Below are 19521 nucleotides of genomic sequence, written 5' to 3' on the forward strand. Positions count from 1 at the left end.
TTGGCAGATTAATTTTGCTTGTTTTAAGCACTGATTTACCTAAAGTTTATTTATTTTTTGTTTAAAAACTTGACTTATTTACCTGGGTCATTTTGCTCATCAGGAAAATACCTAATATCTTAATTTAATAATTTTTTTTAGATGTTTGACTGAAATAAAGACAAAAATACTAAGTAAGAAGGTCATTTTATGCAGTGATGCAATAGAAGAACCAGTTTTGGTTCCTCAAAAAAAAACATTCAGTCCAAATTTCTTAGAAGAACCATTTCTTTCATACCTTCATTGTCTACAGAACCTTTTTTTACTACAAATAAGCCTGTTAAAGGTTCTTTATGGAACCATTCAGCCCAAAAAATTATTTTATGGCACCGTGAAGCACCTTTTATATTACCTTACATAACTTCTATAATTAAGGTCTGTGTGTCTTCATCTGTATTTACCCCTAAAATGCACCTGATCTTCGCAGGTCTGGTGTACGACACGCTGATGCAGAAGCACCAGTGCATGTGTGGAAACAGTAACATACACCCCGAACACGCCGGTCGCATCCAGAGCATCTGGTCACGCCTGCAGGAGACGGGACTGCGCGGTCAGTGTGAGGTACGGCAGCTCACCTCTCACATCTGTCCACACAAACAGGCAGATTTAGCTTCTATCTGACAGTTTCATATTAGTTATTTTGGCAGGTTAAATAGTTTTCTCCCCAGTCAGTAGAAGGCGCTGTTTAGCCATCACAAATACAGCCACACAGCCATGTTTGAAGAAACTTTATGAATAAAGTGAGGAACACTTTACTCATTGCAAATGCTTTCAATACAACTGAACTGAACGGTGATTTCCAGCGGTGACCAAAAGACTGGGTTCACTGACTTTACAAGTTTGTGCAAATGATCCAATTAAAGTTAAATATGATCAGCTCACAACACTTTTTACCATTTGTGAATCAGAATATCTTCCTTTGAAATTGGCCAAAAAACGCGTATTTAGGTCCTGTCTGGCTCCGCTTATCTCTTCCTCCACCTGCTGAGGGTCATTCCTGAACTCTCTCATCATTTTATTCGCTTCGATCAGCGGTGCCTAATGGCTCTCTCGCTGGATCTAATCTCTCCTGCCACGCTGGCTCCGTTGCGTCAGACCGGTTAGAGGCGGTCGCGTAGCTGCAGACTTTGTTTTCTTCCAAACAAACATGTCAACAAGCACAACAATGGCTCTCTCTCTCTCCCTCCAAAGTTTACTCGGTGGTGGGGATGTTTATTGTTCTGGAAGATGGAAACACTGAATTTGGCCTCAATTAAAGGCAGTCATGACTCTAATACCCCCTAATCTACAGCAGGGGGGCCCTTAAAGAGAACAGGGTTGTTTTAAGCCGCCGCCAGCCAGCACCGGGCCCCCGCGGGGCCTCTCTTTAACTGCCCCTGCTGTTAAATATGAGAGGTAGTACGTCCTGTTGCAGGTGTCACCTCGACTTCCACCCCGCGGCTGGCGTCTGCTCCGCGCAGAGCCGGGTCCCACAGGTGGGCAGGGCCGCCTCCCGCTCGCACGGTTTGGATGGTTTGTGTCTCAGGGGCCAGAGCTATTAAAATGGGAAAATGACATTATTGCAAATCCAGCAGCTCAGGAACCTCTGAGGGCCGAAGTCTTTGTTCTGCAGGCATGTGGGGCCCAGCTCGGGGTGGGTGGTGTTGTGGACGGGGGGCTGTTTTAATTCTGCTTTGCCAACTTTAGACTTTAGTATAGATGCCATATAACAATATTACGAATGAGTCTTGTTAATCATGATGATTGATAACAACGCTATGAGGGGTAGACATGCATTCGATGTATGTTACAAATGTGTAATGTGTATTTTCCAGAAAAATTCTAGTTGTTGATTCATACTAAAATGCTTTTGTTGCATAGTTGTGTTTGACACATGAAAATGTTTTGGGTTACGTATGTAACTGTTGTTCCTTGAGAAGGGAACGAAACGCTGCGTCTCCCTTGCCATACTTCCTGCGTCACTGTAACGCCGTCTTTGGCAATATTTCAGATAGCGAAATACTTCCTGGATCCCGTGTCACCCTGTCTTTGTCGTTAAGCCTCACTATTGGTTGAATTCTATATACACATTCAGACGCACTTACCCCTGGGGGCGTCCACAAATTGTCACTGCAGTGACACAGCGCGAGTTCCCTCGAAAGGGAACTGTAACAATGTATCTTTGAAGAGGTAACACAATGTAACCTTGCTCTCATTTGAAATGTGTCCCCACATTTAGTCCTTGAATTTGAGGGTATTGGACCTGGAAAGTCCTTGAAAGGTCCTTGAAATTGAAGTTAACTAAGGTGTGGGAACCCTGACTTTTAATAAACGTAGTCAGGGTCATAGGTGTTTTTTTCTAAAAGAACATAGCGTGCAACATGTCCATTAAAATTGATAATGCACTGTTATTTTATTTTTTTTGCAGTGTATTCGAGGCAGAAAAGCCACTTTGGAGGAGTTGCAGACGGTGCACACCGAGGCTCATGTGCTGCTGTACGGCACAAACCCGCTCAGACAGAAACTGGACAGTAAGCACACACACACAAACACACACCTGGCGAGCCACGGGCTGAAATTGAATTGATTTTGTGAATGAATTCATTGTTGTATTTCTTTCCCTGTGACTGTTGGAGCTGTTATTAGCTCGCGTAACACTGCGCCTGGACTGCAATTATCCACATTATTCATCCATCTGTAGCCAGATCCGCTTAAAGCGTGTTTCCTAAACGCTGCTGTTCACTTCAGTCTTTCTGTCTTTATCATTTTTTTGGCCCGTTGTGTTATATAGCCCTCCTATGATACTATTGGCAGCAGAAGAATACGCTTGTCAGTTCTGTTTTAGAAATCTGAATACATTTATATTCACACACAGTTTGCTTATAAACAAATGCTGCTTTTCCACTGCATGGTACGGCTCGGTATGTATCAGTTTTGGGGGGACAGTCTCTAATATCTGGTGCTTTTTTAGTACCACCTTGGTTGAGCCGTATCGATACTAAAACATGATATGAACTCTGCAGATCACTGATTGGTCTTAAAATCGTCACTATCAGCATCATTGCTAAATGCCAGATTATCTTACCCTTGGGCACCATCAAGCAAACAAAGTGAAAAAAAAAACTCTATTATTATTTCAGCAATGGAAAACATCCACATGCTGACAATCAAGAACACATTTCCATCGATATAATCCATTGCTCCTGTGTTGTACTTTTTTTTTGTCGCGTTTATGATGATGTCACAGCAATAGAGGTGGCGCAACTGTAATGTTAAGTCTGTAATCCCACCCACTTTGAAGCGGTACTTAACTGCAGTTGAAAAGCAAACCGAGTTCGAAGAAAGTTGTGTCGAGCCTAATCGTGAGCACCAAAAATGACAACGACATACTCCTGCGTGTTCCTGATTGGTTGAGCAACCCAAAAGGTCGTGGGGTCGATCCCAGGGATCTTGTTATGCACTGTAAGAAGTTTTTTAAATTAAAGAGTCTGCCAAATGCACAAATGTACCTGTAATCCTGTGCTGTGTGAACTCGTGGACTGCAGTTCTGTCACGTCATATCATGCAAAAGAATAATGTTGACTTCCTGTAACTCACAGATATGAAATATGTATAGAGCAACATCTTTAAGTGTCCTGTGGCGATTATTTACTTTATTTGTGTCTTTGCCACCTTCCAGCATGCCAAACTCTTAGTTTCCCCATCAGTCATGGCCTTGGTCTGAGCTGTCCATCACAGTCGTCACCGTAAAAACCACACATGTAGTTTTCCATGACATCATTGAAACACATTCTCAAATGATATGCCCGCTTTCACGCTTGCAGAGTATAGAGAACAGAGATCGAATTTTGGATTTCTCGTTCTGCATTTTCTACCTTTTGAGGTTTATCTGATCGAGTCTGGTTATTCAGGGATCATTTGGCGCAGAGTTATTTTGTGTTGCATCACTTGCGTGTGGGTTTTAAAAACAAGGCAATTGTAATCAATCGATGTTTTGCCTCATTGAGAAACATTGGATTACTGGAAGTTTGTTAAAAGGTTGTACACCAGTAACCAGGGGTGCACTTGAGGATTTTAGCTTGACATTTTGTGTCCTTATATACTCGGCAGATAAGTGCATAGTGGCAGGTGGTCCATTTGTGCTTTTCTTTACATTTAAATATGCATTTTGAAAGACGCCGACTTGCAGTGCACTTAAACTACACATTATTTGTGTCCCTTGGATCAAACCTGTAAATCTTGGGTTTGTAACGCAATGCTCTACTAAGTGAGCAACTAAATGTTCAATATTGATGCGCATTTGCAAAAGGGACATCAAGTGATGAGATGGGACATCGAAGAGGTTGAGTACCTCAGATATTTTTACATAAAAACCTATAGAGTACACTTACTTAGTGTTTTGTCTTGCTTTTAGTACAAATATCTAAAAATTCTTAAATCAAGATGCATTTTCAGACAATAAATATCAGTTTTAATTGAATTTCTGTTTAAAACATCAAAAAAATCTGCTAATTGGGTAAGAAAATATTTCTTGATTTTCTTGCACAATAACAAAAATGACTTTCTTAGTTAGTATTTTTGTCTTGTTTTAAGCACAAATGTCTTAACATTCTCAAGTCAATATGCTTTGTCTTGATGAGCAAAATAACCTAAGAAAATAAGTCTAGTTTTAAGACAAAAAAATCTAATTTAAGTGAATTTCTGTTTAAAACAAGCAACAAAAAATCTGCCAATGGAAAAAATGCAAAAAAATTTCAAGAAAAAAAATTCTTAGTGTTTTTGTCTTGTTTTCAGTTAAAATAAAAAAAAAATGTAAATTAAGATGCTTTTTCTTGATGAGCAAAATGACCCAAGAAAATAAGTCTAGTTTTTAGACCAAATATATCAAGTTTAAGTGATTTTGTGCATAAAACAAGCAAAAAAATCTGCCAATGGGGTCAGAATTTTTTTCTTGAATTTTTCTTGAATTTAGTTTTTAAGAAAATTGTTTAAGATGTTTTTGCTTACCCTGACAGATTATTTTGCTTGTTTTATGCACAAAATCACTTAAATTTGATATTTTTGGTCTAAAAACTAGACATATTTTCTTTTGCTCATCAAGAAAAGGCATCTTAATTTAAGAATTTTTAAATATTTTTACTGAAAACAAGACAAAAATACTAAGATTTTTTTTCTTGAAAATAATATATATATATATATATATATATATATATATATATATATATATATATATATATTTTTTTTTTTTTTTGCAGTGTGTAAGCAAAAAATCTTGAACTTTTTTCTTAAACACTTAATTCAAGAAAAATCCAAGAAAAATTAGTTTATCCCATTGGCACATTATTTTTTTTTTTTTGCTTGTTTTATCCACAAATTCACTTAAATTTGATAAATTTTGTCTAAAAACAGATTTATTTTCTTAGGTTATTTTACTCCTCAAGAAAAAACATCTTGCTTTAGGAATTTTTAGATATTTGTACTGAAATCCAGACAAAAATATTAAGTAAGAACGCTTCTTAGTATTTTTGTCTTGTTTTAGTAAAAATATCAAAAAATTCTTAAATTAAGATTCTTTTTCTTGATGAGCAAAACTACCCAAGAATATATGTCTAGTTTTTAGACCAAAATATACAATTTAAGTGATTTTGTGCATAAAACAAGCAAAAAAATCTGCCAATTCAAAATCTTGAACTTTTTTATTAAACATTAAAATCAAGAACAATTTGCTTACCCCATTGGCAGATTTTTTTGCTTGTTTTATGCACAAACTCACTTAAATTTAATTTTTTTGTCTAGAAACTAGACTTATTTTCTTGGGTTGTTTTGCTCATCAAGAAAAAGCATCTTAATTTAAGAATTTTAAGATATTTTTACTGAAAACAAGACAAAAATACTAAGATATTTTTTCTTGAAAGTCATTTTTTGCAGTGCAATTTAGATTTTAAGAAAAAAAAATTCTTACGCCATTACACTACCGATTATTATTATGATTATGATTATTATTATGAGTATTATTATTATTATTATTATTATTATTATTCTTGTTTTATGTACAAATGCACTTAAATTTGAATTTTTTTTTCTAAAAACTAGACTTATTTTCTTGTGCATCTTGATTTAAGATTTTCTGATATTTGTACTTAAAACAAGACAAAAATACTACGTAAGAAGGTAATGTTTTGCAGTGCAACTGGTTGAGGTTTGAGTCCCAGGGAAGACACATTATTGTTTGTGTTGAATAGCTTTGAAGTTGTTTAGATAAAAGCATCCATAAATATAACACAAATGTTTTCTCTCTGTCTGTCTCGATAGGCTCGGTGACACCCATGTTCGTGAGACTGCCATGCGGCGGAATCGGGGTGAGTTTCTTTCTTTCCCGTGTGTAAATAACAGCCCTGTTTGTTCTTCCTTCCCCCCCAAACTTCAGCGGCAACAAAAACTGTTGCTTTCCTCTCTGCAGAGCGGGTAATTGTGTCCAGATGTTTTCTATAAACAAGCTGTGTGTGGGGTGTGTGTGTGTATGTGTGTGTATTCTCCAGTGATGAAGATGATGAATGAATGGATGGATTTGTTCTTCAGAGCGGAGTGGACAGTGTCAGCCGCACTCTTTCACAGCTATGAAACAGGAAAAGCTCTTCCTCATATCTCTTTATTCCACCGTCATCTTCCTCATGGATTAGGTGATGGATTTAGACCGCCGTGAGGGGTTTCGTCCTAATAAATGTAGAAATAAAAAACAGACAGCATGATCTTTTGTTACATCAAAGGAAATCATTAGAGAGGGAAAACAGCAATTATTTTAGTCAGGATTTCTTATGAACAATAGTGGAAGTAGCTTAATGTGCTGAAACCCATTTGTAGGTTGATTCCCCCTTAAAAGATTAGTTAACCTTGTGGTTTAGCAAGGTGCAGAAATGACATCCTTTACTGTTTAACCTGTCTTATGGGTTAAAACACAATACTGGTTTAGGCTGGTTTTGGAATATCTGTACTAACAATTTTTTCAAATTGTTAAATTAATTCTTCAGATTTGTAACTTCTCTAACATCATTGTAAAATGGTGGTGGTGTGTTGGTAACATGGACGAATGATTTGGTCAAATTTTCAAAATTTTCATACTGTTGTTGTCACAGGTTTGGTGCAATTGTCATCATAAATGGTTAATAATGTCACCTTGGTTTCTCTCCTTATGTAATAAAGGAGACATTTTTTATATAAATTTTTATGTGATTTCAAACTAGTATTGTGTTGATTACTTATTTTGTGTTGTTCATTAGATCACGCCGATTGCTGTTATTGTAATTATTTATAGGTATATATTGTAGTAGTATGTTAAAATTATAATAATAGATTATTTGCATTTCTTTTGGGAATATCATTGGCTATGTTTACATGCACAAAATTTGGTCAAATGTTACGACAATACAGTTTACATGCATCCTAAACATTGCAATCTGACTAAAATGTTTGTTTACATGTAAATTCTATATAAACCGAACCAAACGTTTGCGCAAACGCACAGCCAGGGTTGCCAGATTCACGTATCAAAACTATCCCAATGGAAATTCAAAACTAGCCCAAAAGCATCCCAATGACTTTTCTAAGCCCAAATACCAATAACTAATCAACGAAATCCATTCATCTTTAACCCGCAGAAAAGAAACAACTGGTGGAAACAATTTAAACAGTAGCTCAAATCTAAACTTAAAAAAAGCAGAAGACTTGGCAACGCCATGCTGCGGACAGCATCTCTGATCGAGTTCATGCTTTATCTCTGGATAAAAGTCAAAGCTGAGTTGGAGAAAGTTGTTCTTAAGAAGTTTTCAGATATATGCAATGAAAACCAAATTTTGGATTGTGTAGCCTAATGTTATAAAAGTACACATGAATGCTGGAAAAAAAGTACAGCGCGTAACCCCATTACCTTAATAATGCGTGTTGCCATTGCGTGTTTCTGTGACGAGAATCATATGATACATAAATAGGAGGTAAATATAAGGCGTGAACTTGAGCACAATTGTTCTGCGCATGTGCGCAATGTATTTTTGCTTTGTGATACTACGATTCACGCGTTTACATGCGTACTTTTCTCCTGCTGATTGGATCACAGATCGGAGTACACCACCCCTTTTAATACGATCAAAATTTGCATCTGATCGACCTCAGTCATGTTGATTAAAGTGTTTACATGAAGGCTTTTCAATACGATTGAGCCATCAATACGATTTGGTTGCATGTAAACGTAGTTAGTGTGCACACAATGAAATATTTACACCGCTGATACTATTTTTGTTGATGTAGTGGGTTGGATTTGGTCTTGTAGGTGAAAGTGTCACACTTTGTAAGTATGTGTGTGTTAGTTTAGACACGGGGTGTGGGGGGGTGGGCTGATAAATGGCAGGAGGCGGTCTCGTCTGGCTAAAGTCGCAGTCTTTGAGTAAAATAGTGAGAAACAGAGGGGCTCTGGACTCTTTTATGGAAATGGAACAAAATTGTTGTCTTCCTGCATCTCTACAGCGAGTCTGCACTATGAAAATTAGCCTGTCAGAGTGAAGATAAACTGTGCTTGTTCATTCCAACACGCTCCCCAACCCTGCTAAGACCTGTGCCCCCCCAAACATCCATCTCTTTTTACCACATTTATACCTTAAGCAGAACTAGAGGCACAAGTGTTTCTTGTAAGGCTTCATTTCTTATCACCACTGCATGGTAATTTTGTCAAATTTTTAGGTAATTTTGCAAGCCAGACTAATTGACATAAAGTCTGGTGCATATTGTAGCTTTTTATTAAATAAATAAATTTGTTCACCATTCCATCCGTTAAGAAATACAAATCTGTGGATATTTGCAACTTTTCATAATTCATTATAATACATACTTGAGCACTTTCGATTCTTGAATACCTATAAAGCCACAATATGTGTTATTATGAAATAGCAACCTCTAGTGGTAAAAATCCTACATATTGTGCCTTTAATAAAGATAAATTTTGTGCCGAAAGATGCTAGATTGGTGATGCTAGTGGTACATAAATGAGACAACTGTGGAGCATTTTAAATCAGTCTCTCATGAGTTTCCAGTTAGGGTAGGATGCTGCCTAGACTACAGCTGACTCGATTTTAAAACAGAGCCATTGTTAAATATTTCACTATTTTATAAAGTCATACCTTTATATGCATTCACAGATGTCTTGGTTGAGCCTTAAATGTCCACAAACCCTCAACGAACCCTACATTACCTTCTTATGTTCTCACACTTTTGTTTCATTAGCTCACTCTATCTCTCTCTCTCTCTCTCTCTGCCCCAGCTTATTCTTGTTCTGTTTTTCAATTGATTTTTCAATTTAGTTTTTCTCTCTCATAAATGCAACAAAGTAATTTTTGGCAAGGCTTGAAAAGATGGGAGGTTTGCCACAATGCCATTAAACAGTCATGCCATTGATAAATGGATGGATAAGATGCATGTTAAGGGAAACCCTGAGCTGGTTAAATTCCTTCAGACTGCTGCCGAAGATTTCCAGATTTCTTACTTTCCCCTCGTTGTCTCATTTCATCTTGTTGTTTTGTTAAGTGCATCACTAACCACCTCACAAGAGATGTAGACCCTCCTAATATTCCTTCTGCTTGAATGTTTGAAGCTCTTAAACAGAAATTACTTCAATGTTCACGGGAGGTTTATTGAAAACTGCAATGCAAGTAGAGCGTGTCGTAAAGAGGAAAAGGGATTTTATTGGCAGTCGGCTGGAGATGCTCAACGTGAGCGTTTATGTAATTGTCACTGAGAAACGAGTTATTCTGTACAATGACGTTTTTAGGTATTAAAGAAACTGTAATGTTCTGGTGACAGGGCATCATTATGAATCTTATTGCTCTTACTAGTTTTCCTGGTGATAAATGCACAAAGTTTCTAAACTATTGAGAATTGAACTTAATGTGTAGTGTTTATAGTAGAATTAGTGAAACGCTGTTTAAAAATGATATTAAAGTGTTCTCAATTTGTCACATCACAGAAAAAATGTGTTATTACCACCAAGCCAAATTTAAATAATTAAAAAAACACGAAGTAAATAAAAAAGTTATCAAAATCTTGGGGGAAAAAGGCCAGATTTTCTGCTCTTAAACGCTGGGGGCGTGTCCGCTGTCAGATCTGAAACCACGCCCACTCACGGGAAAGCTGCCATCCCTTTTAAAGGAAAACACCACTGTTTTTTTATATTTTACTATGTTCTTACCTAAGCGTAAAAAAATGAATACTTTTTTTCAATGCGTGCACTAAATCTTTGTACAGCGCGTCGTGAATGTGTTAGCATTTTTATCAGCTTCAAAAATCGCCATGTTTTATTTTGTCCCAACATACAGGGGATTTAAATTTTTATTTTGTGATTTCAGTGTTAAGTCAATGTGAAGACGCGTTGACTCACATCTGGAGGTATTGTTAGCATGGCGCGGTAGATGCGATTCTGCCTAATTCGTGTATCTAGTTCGCGCAAATTAAGCGCTGCCGTGGGAAACGCGCGAGTTGAAAAATATTCAACTATGGTGGAAAAATCTGCCGCGTTAACCAGTCAGGAGCTTGCTCTTATAGTGACATGATTACAGGAAGCGAGCAAAGTCCCAGAAGCCACTCCAATGACGCAAATTTCTACGTGAATGTCTTGATGAATAGAATTTCACGCGCGGGTTTCACGTGTGAATGAAGCGAGGAAACTCAAAATGTTCAAGTGGCAAACTAGACACGGTAGATGCGAATTTGACGCCTCAAACACATCTGGTGTTAAAAGGAATTAATGGTGCTAGGCTAAATGCTAACACATTCACGACGCGCTGTACAAAGATTAAGTGTACGCATTGAAAAAAGATAGGTATGTATTAATTTGTCTAAGTTGAGGTACGGACATAGTAAAATTTTGAAAAACAATGATGTTTTCCTTTAACTTTCAAATACGTTACAACCTGAATGGATGCGTGTGTTATGTAAGGGGCGGGGCCATGCTCGGTGGGTCCATTGTGCGCAGAAATGTGGAAAAATGGTTTAACTGTGTAACTACACCAATCAATTCTACACGTTTCAGCAATACATTTCTTACATTTATAATGTGGTTAGAAACGATTCTCTGAAATGACTTCGCATGTGAATTCCTGTATAAGATGTCTACATTCTCTACTCCTAGGCAAAACCAGCACTATGTTTAGGGGATTGTAGATGTGTTGTGTGGTTCCTGTGGTGTTTTGAATGGTTGTTAGATGGATCTTTACTGGATCAAGTTTAAGGAGCCCATCCACAGGTTTCTGTGACATTCTGGTCTCTAGATATGACGCGTTTCCTCCTTTCCCGCATAGTCCACTCTATGAAATTGGACCGTTTTACTGATTTCCAGATAAAAAATAAGTCTTACTGCTTAGAAAATAAAAATACATCTGCTTAGCAAGACACAATATTTGAGGTATCACTGTCCAAAAATTTTTTGACCCAAGCTTGCACTGGAGGAGTACCCTTTACAAAGGTCCTAATATCTACCATTTACATTTGTTAGCAAAATAAACATTTAAGGGTACTAATATGCACTCTTTGGTACCAATATGCGCCTCTAAGGTATTAAAGGAACAGTATGTAGGATTGTGGCCAAAACTGGTATTGCAATCACAAAACTTGTGGCTAAAACTGGTACTGCAATCACACAACTGGTGGCCAATACACAACATGACAACATAAACATCAGTTGAGGGCTGCAACTCCACTTTTTAAATGATAATGTCCTGGGCAGACCACTGTTGTGAGTGATATAAGTATTTGAAATGAAAATGATTTCTTAATGTCTAGTGACATATCAGGGCCATTTTATGATTAATTGATATAAATTTCTTACATACTGTTCCTTTAACTATTTAGGTGCAAATGTGTACTTTTTGAAAGTAATGACAGCTAGGGACCATTTTTTTACCATTATTCTGATTTAAGGGCGTATGTTGAGTCACATGGCAAAGTTTAATTTTTGGGTCACAGGGTTTGGTCAGATGCACAACCCTACTTATGAGCTATATAGTGATGTCTGTCTTATGTTTTGTACTTTGAACACCTGTTATTCTGCAGACCCGGTACTTTACGCTTCATGAATTATTCTGTATTTTACCCATGACCCCATTTAAGTCCAATGTGCTGAACTATTAGCATGTGAGTGTGTGTGTGTATAGATGTGTATGTGTGTGTTCTTGCAGTAATTACAGGCTTTAGGGCAGTCGTGTGGTTGCATAATCAGTGATTCCTTATGAATGGCTGTTTTCTGTCTCTAAGCATTCTGGGACCTCCCCCTATCATAGCCAGGTCTCTTCCTACACTATTTACCTTTCGTGTTACAGAATAAATGCCCGTTCTCACCCTGTTGAGCGGAGCGAACTCCCAGCATGCACATCTCCTCTGTTATGGCTCTTTTCTTTGGGTATGCAGTGCGTGGTCCTTTGTGTGTAGTTGATTTTGTGTGTCAATCTTGAAGCTTCAACAGCATAGCCCTTCCTGCTTGTTCGGCAATCAAACTACCATGTGAAAACGAGGTCAGTATAAAAGACAGTGTTTGCGGACCATTCAGTGTGAAAGCTTTGCGTACTGGGCCGTGTATGAACCCTATGGGTGTGTTTGCCGTCCCACTGTGGTGCCGGCTTAAACAAACATCTCACTTCTCACGAGTAGTCTGTCACAGACCTGTCAGCAGCGAGAAAACACAGAGAGACGTAACACATAGGTTACTGAGCAAAGAACTGGGTTTTGAATAATTTCTTTTTTGTTGAAGTCACATTTTTACAATGCTGCATTTTTTGCTGCTTTACATAAAAGACAAAGAAAGGAAACCAAAGAAAATGTGAACATTTGTAAATACTGTCTATAGCAGGGGTTTTCAAACTTTTTGTGTGTGTGGGCCACTATTTGAAATCAAGAATTTTCGCGGACCACCTCATAATACTTATAATAAAATATGTCTACACAAAGTTCTGAATTTATCTGCACTTCTAAATAGGCTTACTAGCACTTAAACTATATCATCACATCAGTACAACAGATTCTTAAAACATATTCTTAAAAATATATATTTTTCTTAATAAAATATATTCTTTTATATTTTTATTTGCCTTTGCACGGACCACCTGCAGTACCCTCACGGACCACTAGTGGTCCGCGGACCACAGTTTGGGAATGGCCGGTCTATAGTATATTAAAGAGATTGTATAGTATTATTCCAACTTTTATTGTCCTCAACCTCGTAAATAGATTTTAATTTAATAGAATTATGAATTTGCAATAATACCATAAAAAGCGGTGTTTTATAACACCTTATTATTAATATCTGTATTAATATTATCATTAATATATCATTATTAATATACTTATCAAATATTATCATTATTACTATTATTAATATTATTATTACTATCATCATATATTATAACTACTATTATCATTACTACTATTGGATGTATCAATATTAATATTATTATTATTATTATTTAATTTTTTAATTTTTTAGTACTATTATTGTTATTATTTCTACTATTATTTATAATCCTCTTCCTGATCCTCCCCCTAAGTCCAGATTAAATTTCTATATTTATTAATTAATTTGTTTATTATTACTATTACTACTATCTGCCATTTCATATTAATAGATTTTTCATTATTATTAATATTAATACTATTATTATTATTATTATTATTGCTATTATCACTTTCCTTATCCATTTTGTTTATTTATTTACTTCTAATCATGTCTGTTATACTTCTGTTCCTTTATTCAACAATTTCAACTCTCATATCTATTATAGTTACACACCCCACACACACACACACACACACACACACACACTTTACTGGCTGTTATGTTATGTATGTTTTGTTGGTCTTTGTACTTGTATTTTTTTTCTCATCTGTAAATATTGTATTTTTCTGTTTGCAAAAAAAAAATTACAATAATAAAAAATAAAATAAAATAAACAGCGATGTAAAACGCATCAAGAAATTTTTGCAACATCATAAGGTGCTCGGAGTTAAAGGCGAGTTTCTGGCCAATTTTGTTTTCGATTTTTTTCATCCACTTACAAAAATAAAGTTTTTATATTTTTTTTATAGGAAATTTACTAAATATTTTCATGGATCATGATCTTTACATAATATACTAAGGATTTTGGCATAAAAGAAAAATCAATAATTTTGACCCATGCTATGTATTTTTAGCTTTTTCTACAAATAAAGAGTTTGGATCCAAAATGCGCTGAACGGCATTTTAAAAAAAATTGTTACCGCCAAAATCAGTATTGTATCAGGTCAGTATTAAAAAGTAAATTCATAAGTTTACGCAGAATCCGATATCTGTAGTGCCCTAAATTCCGTTTTGTCCGTTTTAATTTTTGCAAATTCCATTTTGTCCGTTTTAATATTTGGCAATTATATTAAACCCTCATGTGTTGTTGGGGATGTTTTCATCCACTACAGAGTTTTTTTTACTCTTAATTTGGCCGTAACTTTCTCTCTGTTTTAGCAAATTGAATGATTTTTGGTGACAAATCTTATATTTACATATATTTTAAGAAAATGCTTTGAAATTTTTTAAAAACTCAACGATATACCGTGGGCAAATTTACTACCCTTTCGTGTTGTTAGTGGATGAAAACATCCACTAAATTCAACGGCTGTAAAAATTTATCAGATGAATATTTTTTCCAAATTTTTTTTCATAAATCTGTTAATCAACCTCAGTACTGATCAAAACTACCAAATCTTTACAAAAATTCCATGATTTTAACCCTTTAATTGCCAAGTTTATAAGGTGTGTCACTGATTTGGGGAAAAACACACACAAAATGACCGATTTTCAATATAAAAAGTGATTGTAAACTGGATTTTTGTTTACCTTTTTCAGAGTCTTGAACATGTATAAGATTGGTAAAAACATTGGCTTTGAAACATTTTTAGTTTTTGTGTAGCATCAGTTTTAATTTTTTTCTCCCTCATTTATTGTTAGTGGCTGTTTTTGCCCCATTGACTTCCATTATAACCACATTTTTTGATTGCAGAGCTATGACACCTTTTTATCATGCATTTTTGAATGTTGGATTTTTTTCCTTTTGCTAAGAGGTCAAATTTGTAATTTTTACTGTTGATCACCATGTGGCACTATTAACCCTTTAGTAGCCCTGTGCAAAAACAAAGCTTAATTTCTGACTTGTACATTGAGTAATATGGAGTATAACTCCATAATAAAAGCATATTATTGTGTGTGTGCATGTGCGCGCGTGTGTGTGTGTGTGTGTGTGTGTGTGTGTGTGTGTGTGTGTGTGTGTGTACCTGGTAATTATCACGTTGTGGGGACCAATTGTCCCCACAAAGATATGAATACCAGTGTCTTTGTGACCTTGTGGGGACATTTTGAAGTCCCCATGAGGAAACAAGTTTATAAATCAAACAAAATGATGTTTCCTGAAAATGTGAAGTTAGGAGAAGGGTTTTTGTGATGGTTGGGGTTAGGGAAATTTTCTGTAAAAATCTTCTCTGCATCGGATTTATGAACATCATTTATTATGAACACAAAAACAACTTCAAATAAATTGAACAATGAAGCAAGAGTAGAGGATGGATGGAGAACTAAACAATCAAACTAACTTTTAGTGTGTATGTGTGTATGTGTGTGTGTGTTCAGTATTTCCAGCAGGACTTGCAGCATATCACTTGGTGCTCTCTGCAAGTTTGTCCACCACAACAGATGCAAGGGCTGACATGTTTGTTCTTTGCACCAATTGCATGTTCCCCTCTTCACTCCCGAGCTGCTGGTGCCTGCTGGTGTCTGTGGTTTGTGTCAAGAGAGACAGCTGCAGGAGACTGAATCTCTCTCACCAGTGCAGTAGCAAGTGGAGTGCAAGGGTGATGCTCTCTCCTCAATATTGCTGCAGAGATTTTCCCAGGTCTTCTAGGAAAGCCTTCTCCTAAACAGCTTTTCACCTCCCTCGTGCATGAGTTGCTGTCCCTCCAGACAAACTTGCAGAGAGCACCAAGTGATATGCTGCAAGTCCTGTTGGAATGACTAAACACTTATGTGTTCATAATAATGATGTTCATAAATCTAATGTCTAATGCAGAGAAGATTTTTACAGAATATCTTTTTTTCATGCACATACACACACATACGCACACATACGCACGCACGCACACACACACACACACACACACACACAAACACGCACACATACGCGCGCACACACACACACACACACACACACACACACACACACACACACACACACACACACACACACACACACACACACACACACACACACACACACACACACACACACACACACACACACACACACACACACACACACACACACACACACACACACACACACACACACACACACAAATATGCTTTTATTATGGAGTTATACTCCTTAAAACACAATGTACAAGCCAGAAATTAAGCTTTGTTTTTGCACAGGGCTACTAAAGGGTTAATAGTGCCACATGGTGATCAACAGTAAAAATGACTAATTTGACCTCTTAGCAATAGGAAAAAACACCAACATTCAAAAATGCATGATAAAAAGGTGTCATAGCTCTGCAATCAAAAAATGTGGTTATAATGGAAGTCAATGGGGCAAAAACAGCCACTAACAATAAATGAGGGAGAAAAAAATGTAAACTGATGCTGCACAAAAACTAAAAATGCTTCAAAGCCAATGTTTTTACCAATCTTTGGCATGCCCAAGACTGTGAAAAAGGTTTAAAAAAATCCAGTTTACAATCACATTTTATATTGAAAATCGGTCATTTTGTGTGTGTTTTTTCCCCAAATCAGTGACACCACTTATAAACTTGGCGCAATTAAAGAGTTAAAATCATTGAATTTTTGTGAAGATTTGGTAGTTTTGATCAGTACTGAGGTTGATTAACAGATTTATGTAAAAAAATTTGGAAAAAATATTCATCCGATACATTTTTATAGCCATTGAATTTAGTGGATGTTTTCATCCACTAACAACACGAAAGGGTAGTAAATTTGAACAATGCACAAGGGTTAAAGAGACGTGGATGAGAGAGTGCATGTATCTTCACGCTCCCAGTCAATGGAATGTTGACAAAACTTACAAAATAACAGTTCTCCGGTCACATAAAAGTCACGTGATAACTGCTCACAACTGAGGACTTAGCGTAGAGTCGTGGAGAGCCGCTTGGCCATCGTTTGTGTTTTGGAGGGGGTCTGAAATGACGGGAGGGGGTGTGTCCCCCAGATTAACGCTAGATTCCGTGTTAATTAGACAATTCCGCGATTCCGGAAATTATAGGGCCCTATATCTGCTGTGTTTTTAAGTTTGTAACAGACATTTTTTACCCAAATTAGTCAAAATGGATTTATTGCGTTTTGGAACTAAACTCTTCAAATATATCCATGCGACTTAAGACTGGTTTTGTGGTCACATTTTTGGTGTTGTGCAAATCTTGCCTAGTTGTGTTTGAAGCATGAAAACGTCTCAGGTTACGTATGTAACTGTTGTTCCCTGAGAAGGGAACGAGACGCTGTGTCTCCCTTGCCATACTTCCTGCGTCCCTGTAACACCGTCTCTGGCAATATTTCAGATAGTGATATACTTCCTGGCTCCCGCGTCACCCTGTCTTTGTCGTTAAGCCTCACCATTGGATGAATTTGATATACACATTCAGACGCACTTACCCCTGGAGGCGTCCCCAAAGTGTCACCGCAGTGACGCAGCGCGAGTTCCCTCGAAAGGGAACTGTAACAATGTATCTTAAAAGGTAACACGATGTAACCTTGCTCTCACTTGAAATGTGTCCCCACATTTAGTCCTTGAATTTAAGGGTATTGCACCTGAAAAGTCCTTGAAAGGCCCTTGAATTTGAAGTTAACTAAGGTGTGGGAACCCTGTAAATATAATTACATTTCCCACCGCTATACTAGAGATTGAGAGTGTGTGTGTTTTAGGACGCCGTGTGCAATCTGCTCCTCTCACATATTAGCTTGCTTCCCAACTTCTTGGTATTTAAACAAGACCATGAGCACAGCATCTCTACTCATAAGCCCTTTTCACACAGATATGCCGTAAGATACACGGGACAGGCATCCTGGAATTTTCCGGGACAGTTTGATATTTTATTCATTCACACTGACATGATTATCCGCTCCCGGAAAGACACGTGACCTGTTGAAAGTCCCGCCCTCTCTTCTACGCAGTGTCTGAAGTTTGCATATTTTTTATTATTTCTCTCTCCAGAAACAACTCGCATGCATTTTTGTTTATGATAAGACTACAAAGGAGTGCGTGAACGCACAGTTCTATGCTGGTGAATGATCTCAGCTTCAGAGTGGATATTTGACAAGCTCCCTGATTTCTGCTTTGATACAGCTTTCAGACATTTCTCATCTTGATTGTTTATATGCATTTAAAACCCACATTTTGAGGAGCTGAACGATATATCTTGTTAGGATGACGCACGGGTATTTTCGTTTATTATAGCTCAAATGAGCAGGTGACGCGATATTCTTTTATGCTGCTGAATGATCTCCGTTTCAACGCAGTAAGTAACGAGCTAACTTACCTGATATCTGCTACAGTCCAGTTTGCTCACATTTCTCGTTGTGAATGTTGTAAATCCCTCATTTTAAAGAGTTGAAACTTCATGTTGCCATGACATGCGCATCCTCACTACGGCACGTGCATCATTGTTTATGCGTCTCATTTATCATTTCCTGATAATTGGTTCAATCTAGTTTGCCCCATTTCTCGTGTTGAATGTTTATATGCATGTTATTTGTAAGGAGCTGAACCATAACTTGTGTTGTGATGAACTTGTGATGCGCCCATTACGGCATTCTTGCGGCTTCTTGTTCACACAGAGGGTTACCCGCGTATCTTACTAGGTCCTCTTTCCGGCAACGATCCCAGAAGATTAACGGAACGAGTTTTTGTTCACACAGACGCTTGTCTGGCAATTTTACGGGTATTTTCTGGGACCAGAGGTCTGTGTGAATGGGGTTATAATGTAACAGGACTTGTTTGTGTGTCTCATCAGGTTGATAGTGACACTATCTGGAATGAAGTACACTCCTCCAGCGCTGCTCGTCTGGCCGTGGGCTCTGTGGTCGATCTGGTCTTTAAGGTGGCATCGGGAGAGCTGAGGGTAAGACTTTCTCACTTTCACATGCTCAACTGTGTTCCTGTCATGGTGGTTGTCTACTGTACAATACGCCTTATATTAAATCCACCTACCTGTTGATTCAAAACCGAGGCTGTGAGGGATGGAAGTCCAGAAAGTGCACTTTAACCCTATTGTTTTGTACCAGGATGGTAGTCATTTAGACAAAAAATCCATACTTTTTTTTTCAAATTTCTACAGGACAAAGAACCAGAAAACGTGGATTGTTAAAGCTGAATATGGCGTATTGATTTCAATATGTGTGTTTTCAATAAAAGATCCTCAGTAAAGAGATCTATGCCTTCAGCT

The 19521-nt window shown here is 37.1% G+C and overlaps 1 protein-coding gene across 4 annotated transcripts in view; it reads left to right on the forward strand.

The window, feature by feature from the left end:
* The window catches only part of hdac4 (histone deacetylase 4), a 256174-nt gene that overhangs the window by 179961 nt on the left and 56692 nt on the right, over positions 1–19521 (forward strand). For all 4 annotated transcript variants that reach the window (XM_065252263.1, XM_065252266.2, XM_065252265.2 and 1 more), the window contains 4 exons: positions 467–600; positions 2447–2549; positions 6331–6377; positions 19090–19197. In XM_065252263.1, coding sequence (XP_065108335.1) covers positions 467–600; positions 2447–2549; positions 6331–6377; positions 19090–19197 — 392 coding nt within the window. The remainder of the gene's footprint in view (positions 1–466; positions 601–2446; positions 2550–6330; positions 6378–19089; positions 19198–19521) is intronic.

This window comes from Paramisgurnus dabryanus, chromosome 15, assembly GCF_030506205.2.
Source record: "Paramisgurnus dabryanus chromosome 15, PD_genome_1.1, whole genome shotgun sequence".
Taxonomy (NCBI): domain Eukaryota; kingdom Metazoa; phylum Chordata; class Actinopteri; order Cypriniformes; family Cobitidae; genus Paramisgurnus; species Paramisgurnus dabryanus.